This window comes from Bombus pascuorum, chromosome 9 (assembly GCF_905332965.1).
Source record: "Bombus pascuorum chromosome 9, iyBomPasc1.1, whole genome shotgun sequence".
Taxonomy (NCBI): Eukaryota; Metazoa; Arthropoda; class Insecta; order Hymenoptera; family Apidae; genus Bombus; species Bombus pascuorum.
In genome coordinates, this window is record NC_083496.1 from 634,681 (window position 1) to 650,585 (window position 15,905).

The 15,905-nt window shown below is 29.8% G+C and overlaps 4 protein-coding genes across 4 annotated transcripts; 1 reads left to right on the forward strand and 3 right to left on the reverse strand.

Moving 5' to 3' along the window:
• Nucleotides 1-236: 236 nt before the first annotated feature.
• Nucleotides 237-4,376, reverse strand: LOC132910582 (exocyst complex component 1). Its single transcript, XM_060966351.1, has 12 exons — nt 4,033-4,376; nt 3,391-3,934; nt 3,037-3,191; nt 2,728-2,955; nt 2,373-2,609; nt 2,064-2,304; nt 1,769-1,986; nt 1,511-1,701; nt 1,059-1,426; nt 817-962; nt 545-739; nt 237-473 (listed from the first exon to the last, which is right to left on the reverse strand). The coding sequence occupies exons 2-12, from the start codon at nt 3,836-3,838 to the stop codon at nt 321-323; spliced, it is 2,580 nt and encodes an 859-aa protein (XP_060822334.1). The 5' UTR covers nt 3,839-3,934; nt 4,033-4,376; the 3' UTR covers nt 237-320.
• A 658-nt stretch (nt 4,377-5,034) lies between these two features.
• LOC132910586 (microfibrillar-associated protein 1) lies at nt 5,035-7,064 on the reverse strand. Its single transcript, XM_060966360.1, has 4 exons — nt 6,794-7,064; nt 5,947-6,623; nt 5,701-5,870; nt 5,035-5,622 (listed from the first exon to the last, which is right to left on the reverse strand). Exons 1-4 carry the CDS (start codon nt 6,888-6,890, stop codon nt 5,187-5,189), a joined length of 1,380 nt encoding a protein of 459 aa, XP_060822343.1. The 5' UTR covers nt 6,891-7,064; the 3' UTR covers nt 5,035-5,186.
• Nucleotides 7,065-7,346: 282 nt separating this feature from the next.
• Nucleotides 7,347-9,104, forward strand: LOC132910587 (46 kDa FK506-binding nuclear protein-like). The gene is made up of 4 exons (XM_060966362.1): nt 7,347-7,531; nt 7,708-7,797; nt 7,969-8,860; nt 8,935-9,104. Exons 1-4 carry the CDS (start codon nt 7,522-7,524, stop codon nt 9,014-9,016), a joined length of 1,074 nt encoding a protein of 357 aa, XP_060822345.1. The 5' UTR covers nt 7,347-7,521; the 3' UTR covers nt 9,017-9,104.
• A 1,267-nt stretch (nt 9,105-10,371) lies between these two features.
• Nucleotides 10,372-13,001, reverse strand: LOC132910588 (uncharacterized). Its single transcript, XM_060966363.1, has 5 exons — nt 12,795-13,001; nt 12,422-12,614; nt 11,940-12,286; nt 11,129-11,868; nt 10,372-10,881 (listed from the first exon to the last, which is right to left on the reverse strand). Exons 1-5 carry the CDS (start codon nt 12,886-12,888, stop codon nt 10,600-10,602), a joined length of 1,656 nt encoding a protein of 551 aa, XP_060822346.1. The 5' UTR covers nt 12,889-13,001; the 3' UTR covers nt 10,372-10,599.
• Between the last annotated feature and the right edge of the window lie 2,904 nt (nt 13,002-15,905).

The window sequence follows — 15,905 nt, forward strand, 5'->3', positions numbered from 1 at the left end:
ATATATATCTTCTCAATTTTTAATATCTCTACATTCAAAAAATTTTAACTTACATTTTTACGAAATGTAAAAATTATTAAAAGTAAAAATACCAAAAGTATATAGATCGAATTTTATTAAATAAATAAGTTTGTTTTATTTATCTTATTTCACAAGAAGACTCAAACTGAACAACTGAAAACTAAATAGTTCTTATGAAAATTAAATATTTACATTTTTTTAATCAAGAAATTACATTATTTTGTTATTGTTATTTCAATTTAAATATTAATATATATTATGAAACGTTTATTTTACAATTGGTAAATTATTAATTTTTTTCAATGAGATCGAGCTATTTCTGAAAAAAATTCCAAAATATCTTGTATAGTAAATTCAAGAGTTACCATACTATCTGGATAACACCTTTGAATCAGCTCTTCTATGTATATATACTGCGCGATAAATTCACCTTGCATTTCACGCCAAACAACCTAAATAAAAAATTATACAATATAAAATATAATACAGAAAAATGAATAAATTATTCGTATTTTTAATTTACTTGTAATAAATTTTCTTCTTCGCATAAATGTTTCTCAACTTTTCTGTACAAATTTTCTAAACCTTTTTTAACTTCTCGAGCGGGATATTCTTTTACGACACGTCTAAGTTCTTGTTTACTAAAAGCCATTTGATAACTAACTTCAGATTCTTTAACTCCAGCACCAACTTTTGCTTGTACGCCTTCAAAGAATAGCTGTAAGTGTATCATACATTATAATAATTAAAAGAAATACTATAGAAAAGCTAAGAAAAAAGATTTAAGTCACACACATTCAGTTTTTCTAGAGGTCTCCCAAAATATTGTGTAACATATGCACGTAAAGCATCCTGATATTTTTGTTTAGCTTCCTTTCGTTCATGATCAAATATAGGTATTTTTAATTGTGATAGAAGATCATATAAATGGTGAAAGTTTTCTAAAATATAACACAATTATTTATTTAGCACTAATAATTTTAATTATTAACACATACAATCATAATTGAAGTATAAAGTTAATAGATTTATCTTACCCATTTTAATAACCTCTTGTGGAGTTTTATGATGTTCTCTACTATGGATGACAATAGCTTCAAACATTGTACTCACTAATTTAGTATACCATTTCTCAAGATCAACTTTTCTATCTGAATTTTTAAAGATTTTTTCTGCCGTTCTTGCAAATGGTCCAAAATTCTCTACATATGGTAAAATACCACATTTATTTCTGCGATTAACTTTAGTATCACAGAGAATCGATTGTAATTGTGTTTGCATAAATTTATCAAATGCTCTTTTAACTTGAATTAGAGCAGAAGCAAATGTCATAGATAAAAATGAACCAGTGTCTTGTGCTGACATTACATGTTGTGACAAACGTACCAAGACATACATACACCAACTGAAATATTTTTTGCATTAATTATTCTGTAAACAAATTAAACAAAAATTAATTGTAGAAATAAAAATTTTATAAAATATTTACAAACTATCAATTTTATCCAGAAAGGCAATAAAATTATTTAATTCAGTTTCTAGTGATGGAAATATAGCCGCCATTGTAGCACGCACTTCTTCATTTACTTGTCTTTCTAATTTTTTACTTGCTGTAGAAGTCACTGATCCAGGACTTGCAGCTCCATTACTAACATTATCTGTTTCTTCCATTTCACTACTCTAACACATTTAGATAGATACTTAGTTTTTGAATATTGTAATAAATCTGTAACAACAATTTACATACTTTTGATGGAGAAAGAACAGAATCTAATTGTAGAAACGAAATGCAGAATGCTTGTTCTGCGAGACAGACCGGTTGCATTTGAGAAAGCAGACAATCAAGTACCGAGTCTAAAAGATTTCCTTCCCCTACAGGTGCCCATGTTTCACCACTTAATAAGCAAATAGGTGCAGGATTCAGTAAATCTTCTACTTTTTGACCACTAGACTTTGATGTATTTGCTTAAAAATGTACATTCTTGTAAAAAATGAAGATTTATTATTATTAATAATGAAGAAAAAAAATATAATATATATACCTTGAAGGCGTTTACAAATTAGTTTATTTTTTGCTTCCTCAAAAAATCGTTTTAAATCCCTTTTATATAGTTTACTCATTGTATCTGTATATACCTTAGTTAACTGTACAAAAGCCTTATTATCTAATGCTCTTAATAATTGCATTAGCTCTGTGTATGGTTCAAGTTCATGATGAACTGCTTGATGCGTTGGAAGAATTAAATCTGTCATTGACGTAGACATATCTCCAACATCATTGCCCTATAACAATACTATACTTCAATATCAATGATATTTTAATTTTGTATTACTTTCATACGTACACATACCAAATGTATGAAGAGATTATTTAAATGTCTAGCAACAATTACAGAAAATTTTACTCTAAGTTTATCAAGTCGTCTTTTTTGTTCTGTTACTGCACTTAATTTATCGAGTCCGGGTGGCAAAGGAGCTGTTGTTGCTTTTAATAGAGCAGCACCTGCTTGACTAAGTTCTTCTTTTTCTCCTGGAAGCTCAGCTTCACTCAAAACACGTTGGTGAGTAGGAGAAATATCTAATTGTGACTTACAAGATTAAAATTATTTTATTATTAAAGAATTTGGATTAAAATAATTACAGAATAAAAATTTTATACAAATAAAAAAAAAAGTTATAAAATGAAATAAAGTAAAAATTACTTACAATTACTGTATTCAATTGATCTAACAGAAGCCGTGCATTATTATTAGCTGTATGAATCGCCTGATTTTTTTGACCTACACGTGCCATAACTTCCCTAATTCTACCAAGGGCCTCATCATAGGCTGCAAGACGAGATTCGACAATAGAAGCTTCAGTTATTGCTGCTTCTATACTATTCATTAATTGAGTTACACAGGCTTCTGATGCCAAAACTGATTGTACATTTTCCTGTATTAATAAAAAGTAAATCCCCTTTGAATTAAGATTTCTCTTAATAAGCATTATAATTCACTAAAACTATAATTTTACCCCATCAAGAATTGAAAGATCCTTAGAAAGGGTTTCCATAAAAAGTTCCGCATTAGAGACTGCATATTCACAATCCTCCATTAACTGTTTTAAATCAGCAGCTTCTTTTTCAGTAATAGGTTGATAATCAGATGAAATAGGAGATGTTAACAGCTCTAAAAATATTTTAATGTTAGGCTAACTGAAATTATTTTGTCTATATTATACATTACATATCTATTTAAACTTTAAATTCATATAAACTTAGTAATATCAAATAATCATATATATATATATATATATATATATATAAACAGATATTATTTAAAATATAAATAAATAATAAGCTAATTACAAGCAAACTATAATGTTTACCTGGTGTGAAAGTAATACTATCACTTTCCTTTAATGAACTGGGATCTATAAGCAATTCTTTTGGGATATTTTTAAATTGTGGCCTTTGGGCTAAATTGCAAGAATAAGTATATAAATTACTTATAAATGTTCTTCGTTCTTGTGCTGTTGTCACTGACCATTTATATACTTTATCAATGTGCAATTCTATATCCATAGAATCATTTTTAACACCATCCACAATTTGAATATCGCTTAAAGGCCATGATTGTTTCTTCTTAAATACATTTTTATCATTCTTTTTCACTTGATATAAAAGTAAAGATGAAGGCGAATCTGTAGTTGTAGTTAAGCACAAAAAGCTCATTTTCTTTTTTCTATATGCTTTACTGACATAACATACACTTAATAATTTTTCATCACTAGGTGTAAACACTTCTCTTTGTAATGTATGTCTTATTGCTGCCATAACTGAAGTTAAAGTTTGAAGTTTTGAGTTTATATAATATACAAGCAATATTACTTTAAAACGCTATTTATAAGTAAATTCACTAATTTAAAAGGCCTATAATGAATAAATTGAGAATATCGTGTAAAATTTTACAAAATTATATAACTTTAGCCATCTTTAATATTTTTCAAATATTATTATAGAATTAATACCTGTTAGGTTAGTGCACTTTAATTCTAGACACATATCTTTTATAATTTATTATTTGCTACAAATTTATGGCAGAATATAATTTTACATATTTTATGTCAAAATCAATCACTTGATTTGTCTACGAATCTGTCAAATACAATGTTCTGTTTGTCAGTCTTTTAGTTTACTGACAAATGTAAGTACTAACTGGTAGATACCTGGTACTAACCTTTACTAACTACCAATTACCAACTACCAAATACCAACTACCAACAGTAGGTACATAGCCAAGTTCAAAATGTGTTTTATTAAATGCAGGTTTGTATTTCAATACTCAAAACTAAATCGCACGTTAGCTTAATTGATGAATATATCTTAAGTGAATGAGTTACATGTTTTAGGCCTTTACACATCCTTCATATACACTGCATAACATTACTGAATGTTATCAGAGATTAGAATTTCTTGGTGATGCAATACTTGGTAACAGAATGTTTAATCATTTTAGAAATTATTTTAAATGTTTATTGATCAATATTTCAGATTTCTTAGTTTTAAGCTATATTTATGAAAGTTGCAGATATTAAACCGTGGTCAATATATTTGAATTGTAATAAAAATCTTATGCATCATTATACGTAAAAAATCATATTTGTAAAAGTAACTTAATGATTTAAACATATTTTGCCATAGATAAATATTATTATTTGATTAGGTAAATATTATTATTTAATGTGTAATTTTTATTTAGACAAATGTAACATAGTAAATATAGTCAAATTAGCAAAAATATTCTAAAAAAGCCATTTCTTGAGTATTGTTAGTAATAACTAATACTTCATCTTTGTTAGAATTATTTAACAATTACATAATATTTTCCTCAGGAAATTAACTGTTATTGATGATATGAATATTATCATGGTACCTTCAAAAGTAATTATTGTTGGAAAAATAAAATATTTTCATGAATACAAATAAGAAACATGCTTTAGAAACCTTGATATGTAAAAAATAAATCAAGATTATAAGATATACTAAGAGTTGTATTTATACATTGTTACATATTTAAGATATTCAAAAGCCCTAATTAATAAAAAAAAATTTTGTTTGAATAAAATAATTTTACAATATGTTACTAATTCTAATATAATATAAAATTCTGAACATATCTTGATTAATTTTCATTTTTTCTTTTTTTTAATGATGGTCGATCGAATACTTGCTTCATTCCAGCAGCTTGATTATTGTGGAATTTTAAATTTTGTGCTGTTTCTGAGATCCATGGTGAATCAAATTGAGTAGTATCTTGATCAACTAGATGAGTATATTTAGTTCTACCACTGCGTCCAAAGTTTTTCACTTGCATAACTTTGGGTAAAATCGTTTTATCAAAATGATCCTCCAAAGTTGCACCAGAGAAATCTCGCTTGAATATATTATCCTCTTTATCTAAGTAGAAAGCTCCACGATGATAATATTTTTGTAGAAACTTATATTTTCCTTTGGCTGCTTTATTTGTAATGACTTTTGGATTTAAGCGTGCTTCTTGTCTCCGCTCTTCTTCTGTCATGTTACGTATTCGTTCAACTTCAAGTCGTTCTTTTTCAAGTCTATAAGAAATGTTTTAAAAAATATTATAAAAATTTTTATACATACCAAATAATTGTTATTGTAATAACGATACGTACTGTTCTCTTTCTTCACGGTCACGTTTAATTCTTTTTAATTCTCGCAATTTCCATGCTTCATACTCAACTTCATCATTCTCATCATCTGTACAAACATCTTCAAGTTTTCCTTCATGCTCACTAGTGGTTTTACCTACTTGTGCTTCTTTTCTTATTGCTTCTTCTACCATCTATGTAATAAATAGAATAAAGGAGATAATCACTATTAGTTATTGATTTATTTACTAGTCATATAATTAGATTTACCCGTAATGTTTGTCGTTTCCGATCTTCTGCTAACTTTTTAGCTTCAATTTCTGCTTGCTTTTGTTTCATTGCTTCTTTTTCTTTTTCCATTACTGTAATTCTATCTTTCTTACGTACAAAAACTGGCTTCAATCTTGGTCCAGTTTCTTCCTCTGAATCCGTATATTCCTCATATTCGGAACTTTCCTCTGAGGTATCACCTGACCTCTCATCTTCTTCTCCATGAATTAATTCTTCTTCATTTTCTTTTTTTGATAAAACTCGTTGTTTTAATGCTTCTCGTCTTCTCTCAATTTCAGAATCTGATAATTCTTCATCTTCTGACGAATCTGAACTTTCTAACTTTATCCTTTCCCGAGTTCTTTCAGGCTCAACTTCAATTAATTCTGGTTCATGTATGTGTCTATGTCTCTCTGCACGAATTTCTGTATTAGATTCCTTCTGCTTTTCTAAACGCGTCAATCTTCTTATACGTGGATCATCTTCATCACATATTTTCACTTGCGAATGTGTAGGGGTATCTATAGAAATCTCATTTTCCTCATAACTTTTATGTACACGCCTTTCTAAGAAATCTTCTTCTTCGGATTCTTCTTCTGAGCTAGCAGCTGGTGCATAATCAGGTCGTTTACCAGAGACATAACGATGTACCTTTACTTTTTTCATAGAAAGTTCACCTATAAATTCAAACAAAATGTTTTAAGTACTGTAACACTTAAGACATAATTCACAGAAACAACTGTTGTTACTATTTATCTTTATATTATTGTTACTATTTTTAGAAGAAAGAGGAAGATAATTATTATAGTTAGTATATAAATATTAATTATAATATTTAATTACTAACCTTTATCATTTTTTACAGGAACGGCACCAGCAGTACTCTGAATTCCCATTGGCGCAGGTGCCAAAGAATTATTTGTAACAAAATAATCCATCATCATTTTGCTAATTCACAACATAAATTTTCCAAGCAGTCTAAAGATATTATAAATTACACTCTATCTATGTCTTGCCTATAATAGCCAAACACAACCTGACCGTAGTCAAACATTTTACACTTAAAAATATATATGATATAGATGTGCTATCGACGACTCTTTAAGGCTATGCCAAAAATGTATATGATTCTATGACTGTAAACTGTAAATCGCTGCTAAACTCTATGTCGTACCGCCCGTAACATGATCGTAATGAAATTACGAAATATTACTTTAAGTACAAAAATTAAATAAAAATATTTTAGTGAAAGTTAAGATACGAAAACGTGATCTTATCAGTAAAAATTGTTATTTATTAAGTTAAGAATTTCAAGGATAAAAAAATGTTCTAAAATCCATCAAGTTTTAATCGCTGTTATTAAAATATGGTGTTGAATCTACAAAAAAAAATTAGTTCGTGACAGAAATTGATTTGTAGGTAATGGCGCTGTATGAAGTCTTTTAGTTGTTCATTAGTAGTTGGCGCGAGGTCGTAAAGGATACTTGGTATCTGTATTTGGAAGTAAGAAATAGAAGGTTTTTATTATTGATATTTCATTTTACTGGAATAAGAATCAAAAGGTACACAGACAAAATGTTTTGGGGTAAGTATAATCACGGTTAAGATATATCTGATGGTTTTCTAAAATTTACCGGTATAAAGTGTTTTAAAATGGTGTCGCCATGTGGTTTCGAAAAACGGTTGCTCTTTATGAAAACAATATTTTACGGAAAGGAATTTGTATAAATATTAATAATAATTTTATAATCTTTTTTTTAGGTTTAATACTGGAACCAAATAAACGATATACACAGACCGTTGAAAAATCATTCCATGTATCAATGGCTAGTTTAAATCTTCAAAAAGCCGGTAATATTAATAAATTCGTCTTATGTTAAATTTAAATTTATAAATAATCGTTTTAAAATTTGAATAATAATCTAGCATGTTATTCGAATCTTAAATAAGTAATTGGAAAATTGAAATTTGTTATATTTCTAAATAATAATAGTATGCCATTTTATACTTTATTTATTATAGATGACAGTGTGGTACAAGTGATGTTATACTATGAAGGTACCAGTTATTTGTTATGCAATTTAAGAAAAAGCTCAACGTGGCAAGTACCGCTTGATTTAAATTTTCATGAGGGAACTACAATAGCATTTATATGTCATGGCCATGGTCATGTACATTTAACTGGTTATTTAATACCTGATGAAGATTTGGATTTGGATGAGTTAGAGGAAGCAGAAGGAGAAGAAGAAGAAGAAGAAGAAGAACAGGTACCACAGTTGGTTGACAAACAATCAAAAAGAAAAGCTATAGATACCTTAAAGAATGAAAAAAATACTAAGCGTCTTAAACAAGAAATTGAAGCAGAATCTTCTGACGAAGATATAGAACTAGGTGGCTTGAATGAAGAAAATGATTCTGATGATTCTGAAGAAGGTGATGAAGAATCACTATTAAATGAAGATGAAGATGAAGATGAGGATGAGGAAGGTGAAGAAGAAGATAAAGAGGATGAGGAAGAGAAAGTAAAGCCTCAACAGAAAGATAAAAAAAATAAACAACAACAACAAAAAAAGAAAATACTAAATGGAAAAGAGGCAAAGCATAAAAAAGATAAAAGGGAACAGCAAAAAAATGAAATAAATACCCAAAGTGACCAGAAAACAAGGGTAGTAGAAGGCGGAGTGCAAATAAAAGAATTGAAAGTCGGTAATGGTGCTCTTGCCAAAAGTGGAAAATTGGTTTCTATATATTATGTGGGTCGTTTAAAAAATGGAAAGAAATTTGATGCAACAACAGAAGGAATAGGTTTTAAATTCAAGCTTGGGGTAGGTGAAGTAATTAAAGGATTGGATGTTGGTGTTCAGGGAATGAAAGTAGGAGGAAAACGACAGATTACAATACCTCCAGCTATGGCGTATGTATTATTCATTTATGTGTGAACTAAATTTAAATATATTACTCATATTATCTTTTACATGTTCGTTATAGGTATGGAGCTAAAGGTTCACCACCTATTGTTCCTGGTAATAGTACACTGATGTTTGAGGTGGAACTTCGGATTGTATATTAAACTTTTACGAATATTTAAGTATTGTTAAGTGATGTATAATGTATTTTAAACTAATAAATGTAATACCCTTTTTCATTATCTTACAAAACTTCAATTTTTTTGAAAATACAGCATAAGAATACATAAATAACTGCGTTGAAATACAAAGTAAAATTACATTTTCATATAACTATATGCTATTGATATACAAGATGACAAGCTATTTGTTTCTAGTATTAGTATCAGTAATTATTATTAGTAATAGATTTGCGAGAAAAACAGAAGAGGATAAAATTTTATTATTTTTTATATAAGTAACACAATAATTTGAATAGATTTTTTAAATCTCCCATGAATATCCTAAATATAATAAATACTTTGCACAAGATGTATATTATGTATATGCATATGCATAATATACTTATGGTTATTTAAAAATTTGTAAACAAATATAAAGTTTAATATACAATAAATTATATTCGGAATAATTGTGTTTATAGATAAGTTTCATTTCAATGCTTTTTCATCGAATTTTCATCTTGATTTTTTGTCCATGATAATGTACAAACTCCATTTTTACATTCCTTTACAAGTTGCGGAGGTTGTTCATTATTCGTTAATTCTATTTGTTTGTTTCTGAACTGCCACCATTTTATAAATAATGGCTGTATCAAAAATCTCCATATAATGAGTAATATTGGTATAGCTACACACGGTACACATACCATTTTAAGCCAATTTAGAATAAAATCTGGAACAATGCAGGTTATTATATACTAAACTACTGATTAACTTAAAAATTATATTTTTCTATACAGCTACTTTCACATCATTAATGTAAATAAAAATTGAATTCGTACCTTAAGTCAAACAAATGTATTTTTCTTTCTATTACTCAAAATAATCGAGCAAGTAAATAATTGAGATAATCTGAAAATATACAGACGAATATAACCTTTATATCATACGATTAAGTATTAAATATTTAAGTTCATAACAATTTATTCCATTATTTTATGCATAAAAGAATAATATTTTTATCAAAACTTAAATTTTAGATGTATTATTTTTTACTATATTTCAAATTATCGAATTTTATTTAACGTTAGTTGTGTTATACGTATAGTGTATACTCACGTCCGTGAAAACATGCGCAATAGTTAACTTCAACAATTAAAATAATGTTCTATATCCAAGCCAATGTTTCCTTCATTAAAATACCTAATATATCTTTAATAGTTTTATTTTTAAGTAAAAATGAATTTAAAAAATGCAGATAATTATGCTATTAAGGAAAAATCAGCTAAACTCTTATAGATTTAATTTTCTTTATTCATTTAACTAGATTTTTAATCATATAATTTTCATGTCTTATCATTTATCTTAGTTATATTATTTAATATTACTTTATCTGGATATACATTGCATATTAATATTCATACATAAGAAAACATGGTCACAGCCATATTGCTAACAGGATTTAGATCCTATTATTTTAGCTTAACAATATAAGGTACTAAAAGCATATAAAGCAAGTGTCAGTCAGTATTTTTACTAGAGTTACGAAAGTACTCTGATTAAGTTGTTATGATTTATAAATTGAATTACATGCTTCCAAATACTTTACGTCCTTTTGTTACAGATAAGGAAACAATGACGACACTTAAAACAAAGAAGACTAGTCCGAAGAAGGCGGTCAGAGCTCTGCACCATTGTCGTTTTCGTTTTGCTTTTGCAATTACACGACCTAAGCGTTCCGCTCGTGAAACGTCGAGCGTGAAATCTAAGTCTTCGGCGAATCCTCGCATACGATAATCCCAATTATTTCTGTTGGATGAGAAGATTCTACCTTTGTTGAACGAATCACCGTCACTGCACTCCAACTGCTGAAACATCAGTCTTGATACGTTGGTTACATTGACATTGTGAATACTGTTATTTGCTCCTAACGTTATTATGTGCAAAAAGGAATATACATTACATGTAATGAATCTATTATATGACAGTAATTGCTTTTATCTCTAAAGAGTTAGATCTATTTGTAACGATTTGTGCATCGAGTAAAGAAATCGGTTAAAAGATTATACAATCTGCGTTAAATTTATAGCTCAGAAGTATTTCACATAGACTTACCATAGAGTATTCTGGTTCGTTCGAAATAACTTTATCCCGGTCCTGTTTGTTTTCTTCATTAATATCGATCGTTTCTTTCGTATCATTTCTAATACAACGATTCACGTATACGTTTTTCGTTTTTTTATCGAGAGCAATTGAACGATTTAAACATTTGCAAACGTGCGACTCAAATGTGTTTTTATTGTTCTGCAGTGTTAATTCTGAATTTGTTCTTTGACAGTGATTATCCATCAAAAGTATAACAGGTGGATTTTCTTTTTTTTCTGATCCATCGTGCGTCTTGGTTTGTTTGTCATTTTTAGAAGACGACAAAAATCTGTGAGTATGTTCACAAGTGCATAAGCAAGTGTACCATGGATTATGCAGATAAAGGTGTCGTGTATTATCGTAAAGTTTTGAGTTTACTGGATTGATTTTCGACGACGAATTTTTATTGCTACTTAATAGACACGAATTCTTGTCGTTTAAGAACGATCGTTTGCTTGGTAAAAAAGAGGAATTATGGTAAACGTACTCATAAAGTCCACCTTTCAAACCAATTCCTTGGGCCACCTTATACGAGATATTGTGCAAGATCTCTTCTGGTGTCATAGCATTTTTGCCTTCTATCACAGAGTTTAGTGTTTGAGATAATTCAAGGAGGACATCATGCGCTGATATACTTGCAGATTTTTCATAATCCCAATCGCAATATGAATAGGTATATGCGCAACTGCATCCGTAACATGTGTACAAAGCTATTATAAACCGCAACATGTTTTACTGTTTTTATAAGAAATTAAAAGAAAAAAAGAATCTATTTGCTTACTATCATATTCGGGATTTTCTTCGCTCTGATAGAGTTCGCGCGGATTGGGAAATGCAGTCGGCCAAATAGGACGTGGAATCGACTCGCTCTCATGAATTACAGCAAGACCTCCGCTGAATTGATCCTTCATTGTTAAAGGTATTCCTCGAAAAAGACTCTGACCGGAGACTGCTGATGTGTAACAAGAATATGAACCAGCCGACAATGGCGGAGAATGACTGGAGTAACCGGAACTGGTCGAAGTTCGGCAACATTTTTTTAGATTATTTCGCGTTGTGGTCGTTGTTACCGTTGACGAACCGGCTACGAATCTCGAAACATCAGCCTCTAGCGAGTCAGCCTCTATCCTGAAGAATAATTTTTTCTACTTTATATCAGTATTTCAAAATATTTAGTTAAAAAGTTATTTACAATATATATACCTATATATTTAACGTTAATTTATAAATTATTGCAATGATAAAATAAGAAGTATCACTTGCCATTCTATCTCGTGTAAACCAATTCGTGGTACCGCGTACAGATTGTCAGGATTGCAAGTGAATCGCTCATTCGCCGCGTATAAAGACAATTTAGTAGTTTCACTGTCAGAGCTAGTTTGGTTCCCACCTGAAACTGCCAAGGCCGTTGCGATTGCGGCACTGGAACAAAACTTCCCGCGTTCCAGCATCCCCTGTTACGATCCAACCTAGTACCACCTATATGAAATTCCCACGAAGTCTTAAAAAGCTATCGCATTCTTGTATGTACTTTTAACGGTGCCATCGATAAAAGCTATTAAGATTAATAGAATTAAACAACTATGACTTTCAAAAATAATTGAATATGCCATACGGGTATAAATTGTGTACGAATTTATGTATTCGTACCCGGATGGTTCGTTGCTGATGATGGTGTTACCGCATGGATCAGATGCAGGTTCATCTAAGGCCAGTAACCACCGTTGCATGCCTTTTTAGAATAATCGTACGCGGGCTAATAGCCACGCGTTTTCATTCTTAAGTTCCTCCATTATCATTAATATTTCAGCATCGTTCTTTGCCTTCTTCCTGATACTCACTGAATCTATAATACAAAATTATCATGTATTATTTCATCGATTGTTGCTACTGTACAGAAGAAATTTCTAATCCTAATTTGTCATTTATCTACAGGTTGACTAAATTGATATTGCAATTTAATTTTTCATTGAAATTCTAGCTGCACGGTCGAATCTATTAGATAACAATTTTTTTCGCTAGATATTTATCGGACATACTGTTTAGTATTGATGCGATGGATGATCCAAGTTGCAAGGTCGCTTTCACATTCGTCATGTTCACGTAAGAAATTGGACAATGTGAAACGAGTATTACGTTATATAGGACATTCTTTACAGACTGATGAAAATATAAGATAATATTATATTTTCTCAATAATTATTTACACAATGACTTTTTTAAAACAAATTTTGTTATCGTTTGATTAATATTTTTTGTAATCTTTATATTTTTATACTCTTTAAGCTTCATAAAATGATCAACTATTTTCTTGAAAACAATATTAAAACATAACTATCGTACGAATCAAGTCATAGAAATGAAATTTGTATCCGATACGGGAATCGGTCAGCCGGACTAATATACCAGAAGTAGCCTTGCACGCATAACATGTATAATAAACATGGTATCAGCCATACAATTACCTAGTACCACAGACGAGTACTCGTCCGTGCTAGTACCATGGATCAGTGTACACACCGTAGCGCCCAGCACTCCGCATTCCGCTTCTTCCAGTCGGAAACTTTCACGTCACTATAACTCACTGCCCGGTGTTCAGGTATTACACGGTACACCCTAGAATGTCGATCGACGTTACAAAAGTCCTGTGTTTGGAGAAGAATGCAGCTCTAGTCAGAAACTTAATATTTCTTAGATACATTATATAATCGGAAAAATTTTGTATTAAACCTACAAACAATAATTCAGTACATATCAATTAGTTTGCATGTTCAAAAAGAGAAGGGATAAAGTTGAAATAAAGACAAAAGTATAAACGTTTATTAGATTAGGGTCATTTAATTAAGTAATCATTAAATGTTCAATTGTGAATTTATTTTTCTCAAATTGTAATTTTTTTTTTGAACTCAAATTGTAGTTTAAACCACTACGGTCATTTTTCTATTTATTTAACAATATGTGCGCTTTCTCCATTTTTTCTTTTTTTTTTTCTTTTTTTGTTCCTTTTCTCGATTCTACGATTAATTTTTGTGCGCTTACGATATATAAATAGTTATATACACTTCATTCCTCATTAAAAAGCGAACATAGCATGCTGTAACTTATCTTATAGGAAGCTCGTACATACGTATGAGCAATCTACAAAACGAAATTACAAAAAATATTTAACTCACGAACTTTCACTCGTACTCATTCAGGACCGTCGTATGAAAACGTACCGCCCCACAGCTTGAAAATAAATACCCGCTACTTCACTCTGTTACGCTACATGTCTACGCTTGAGAGGAGCGAACTTGTTCTTTTAATTGACTAACAGATCCTCAGAAATACAAATATGTACAAAAAGGAATTAATCGAAACGCACTTTCTTTTTCAAACGTCGTATATGCTGGATTACAGTTCTTACACAATAAGATCAACAAAATCATAGGAAATAAAAAATTAAGCATGTAAATATCCGAAAAAAAAGATTTTCTCTATTTACTTTCACGACATCGAAAGTGTTGTATAGAATTTATAACCAATTGATCTTCCGTCTTTCTGTCTATCTTACTTGTTTTTTTACAAAGTAGCTATTTATTTTTGCAATTTATAGAATGCATATAACGCAATAATTAGCAATAAGTGAGAAGTTTATAAATATTAGCATAGTATTATTGCGTGTACTGTATAACTGTAAAATATGAAATAAAACTTTTAAGATTGCTGGTTGACAATATAGTAGAAGACGATCACACGATAAAAATTTTCTTTCGGTGGTACAAGAAAGGCAAAATAGCCCCGGGCAAACCACAACTTTCATATATGCAGATTTATGTTTCGTATCATTGAATGGATATACGAACTTTGGCCGTTGAAATCGGCTAAATAGCCGGAGGGTAATACCTATAGCTTTTCTTTTCGCTGGAGAAAGTACAAAAATAACAATTGTTTCATGGCAATGAGTGTACATGCATATTCAGCGAAGAACCAAAGGATTACGTCAGTTTTACTGGTCCATGTGTGTACGTGCTTCGGTAGTCAACATGCGATGCATTACCCAAAAAGATACACGTGATTTAGTTTCCATCTGACTGAGATGTTCATTATTTTCTATATTCTTTTTTTACTAAATTTAATTATCGTAAAAAGAATCTAGATTATTCAAACTGTCAATAAAATAGATGTCATCGCACAAGATGCTTTTTATAACTAAAAAGAGACATGATATAATTTTGAGAATATTCATAATTAACCTTCGGAGGGATAACTAATAAAATCGAGTAACTTGTTATCAAGTTATTCATTTTTTTTTTCACAATTTGTTCCATGATTAGATTATTATTTAAAAATCCTTAAAATATTAATCAACTTCTAATACTATGAAATATTATGATACATTGAGATTTTTGATGTACAAAAGAGCGAAAATCAATGGTTTATGAAAATGAACAACTAAAATTCCTTCAGAGGACGCGTTCATTGGTTAAGAAAAATTAACTCTGAACAGGCCCTGACTTTTCGATCCACGGCTCACGGCACTCGATGACTCGTGGACCATTGATCGTTTCATGTTCTTATACCTTCATCCTTCGACTCTAACATATGGCCATTCTGTTGAAACTCACTGCATTTCGCAATTCTTGTCACAGAGTATCGCGTACTTGTAGAATTCTTCGCAAATTTTTGTTTGCAATAAAAATTTTACTTTGCCTTCTATTAAATCAAATCGTTGTTTCGTTATCTTGCTATATTATTAAAATTCACG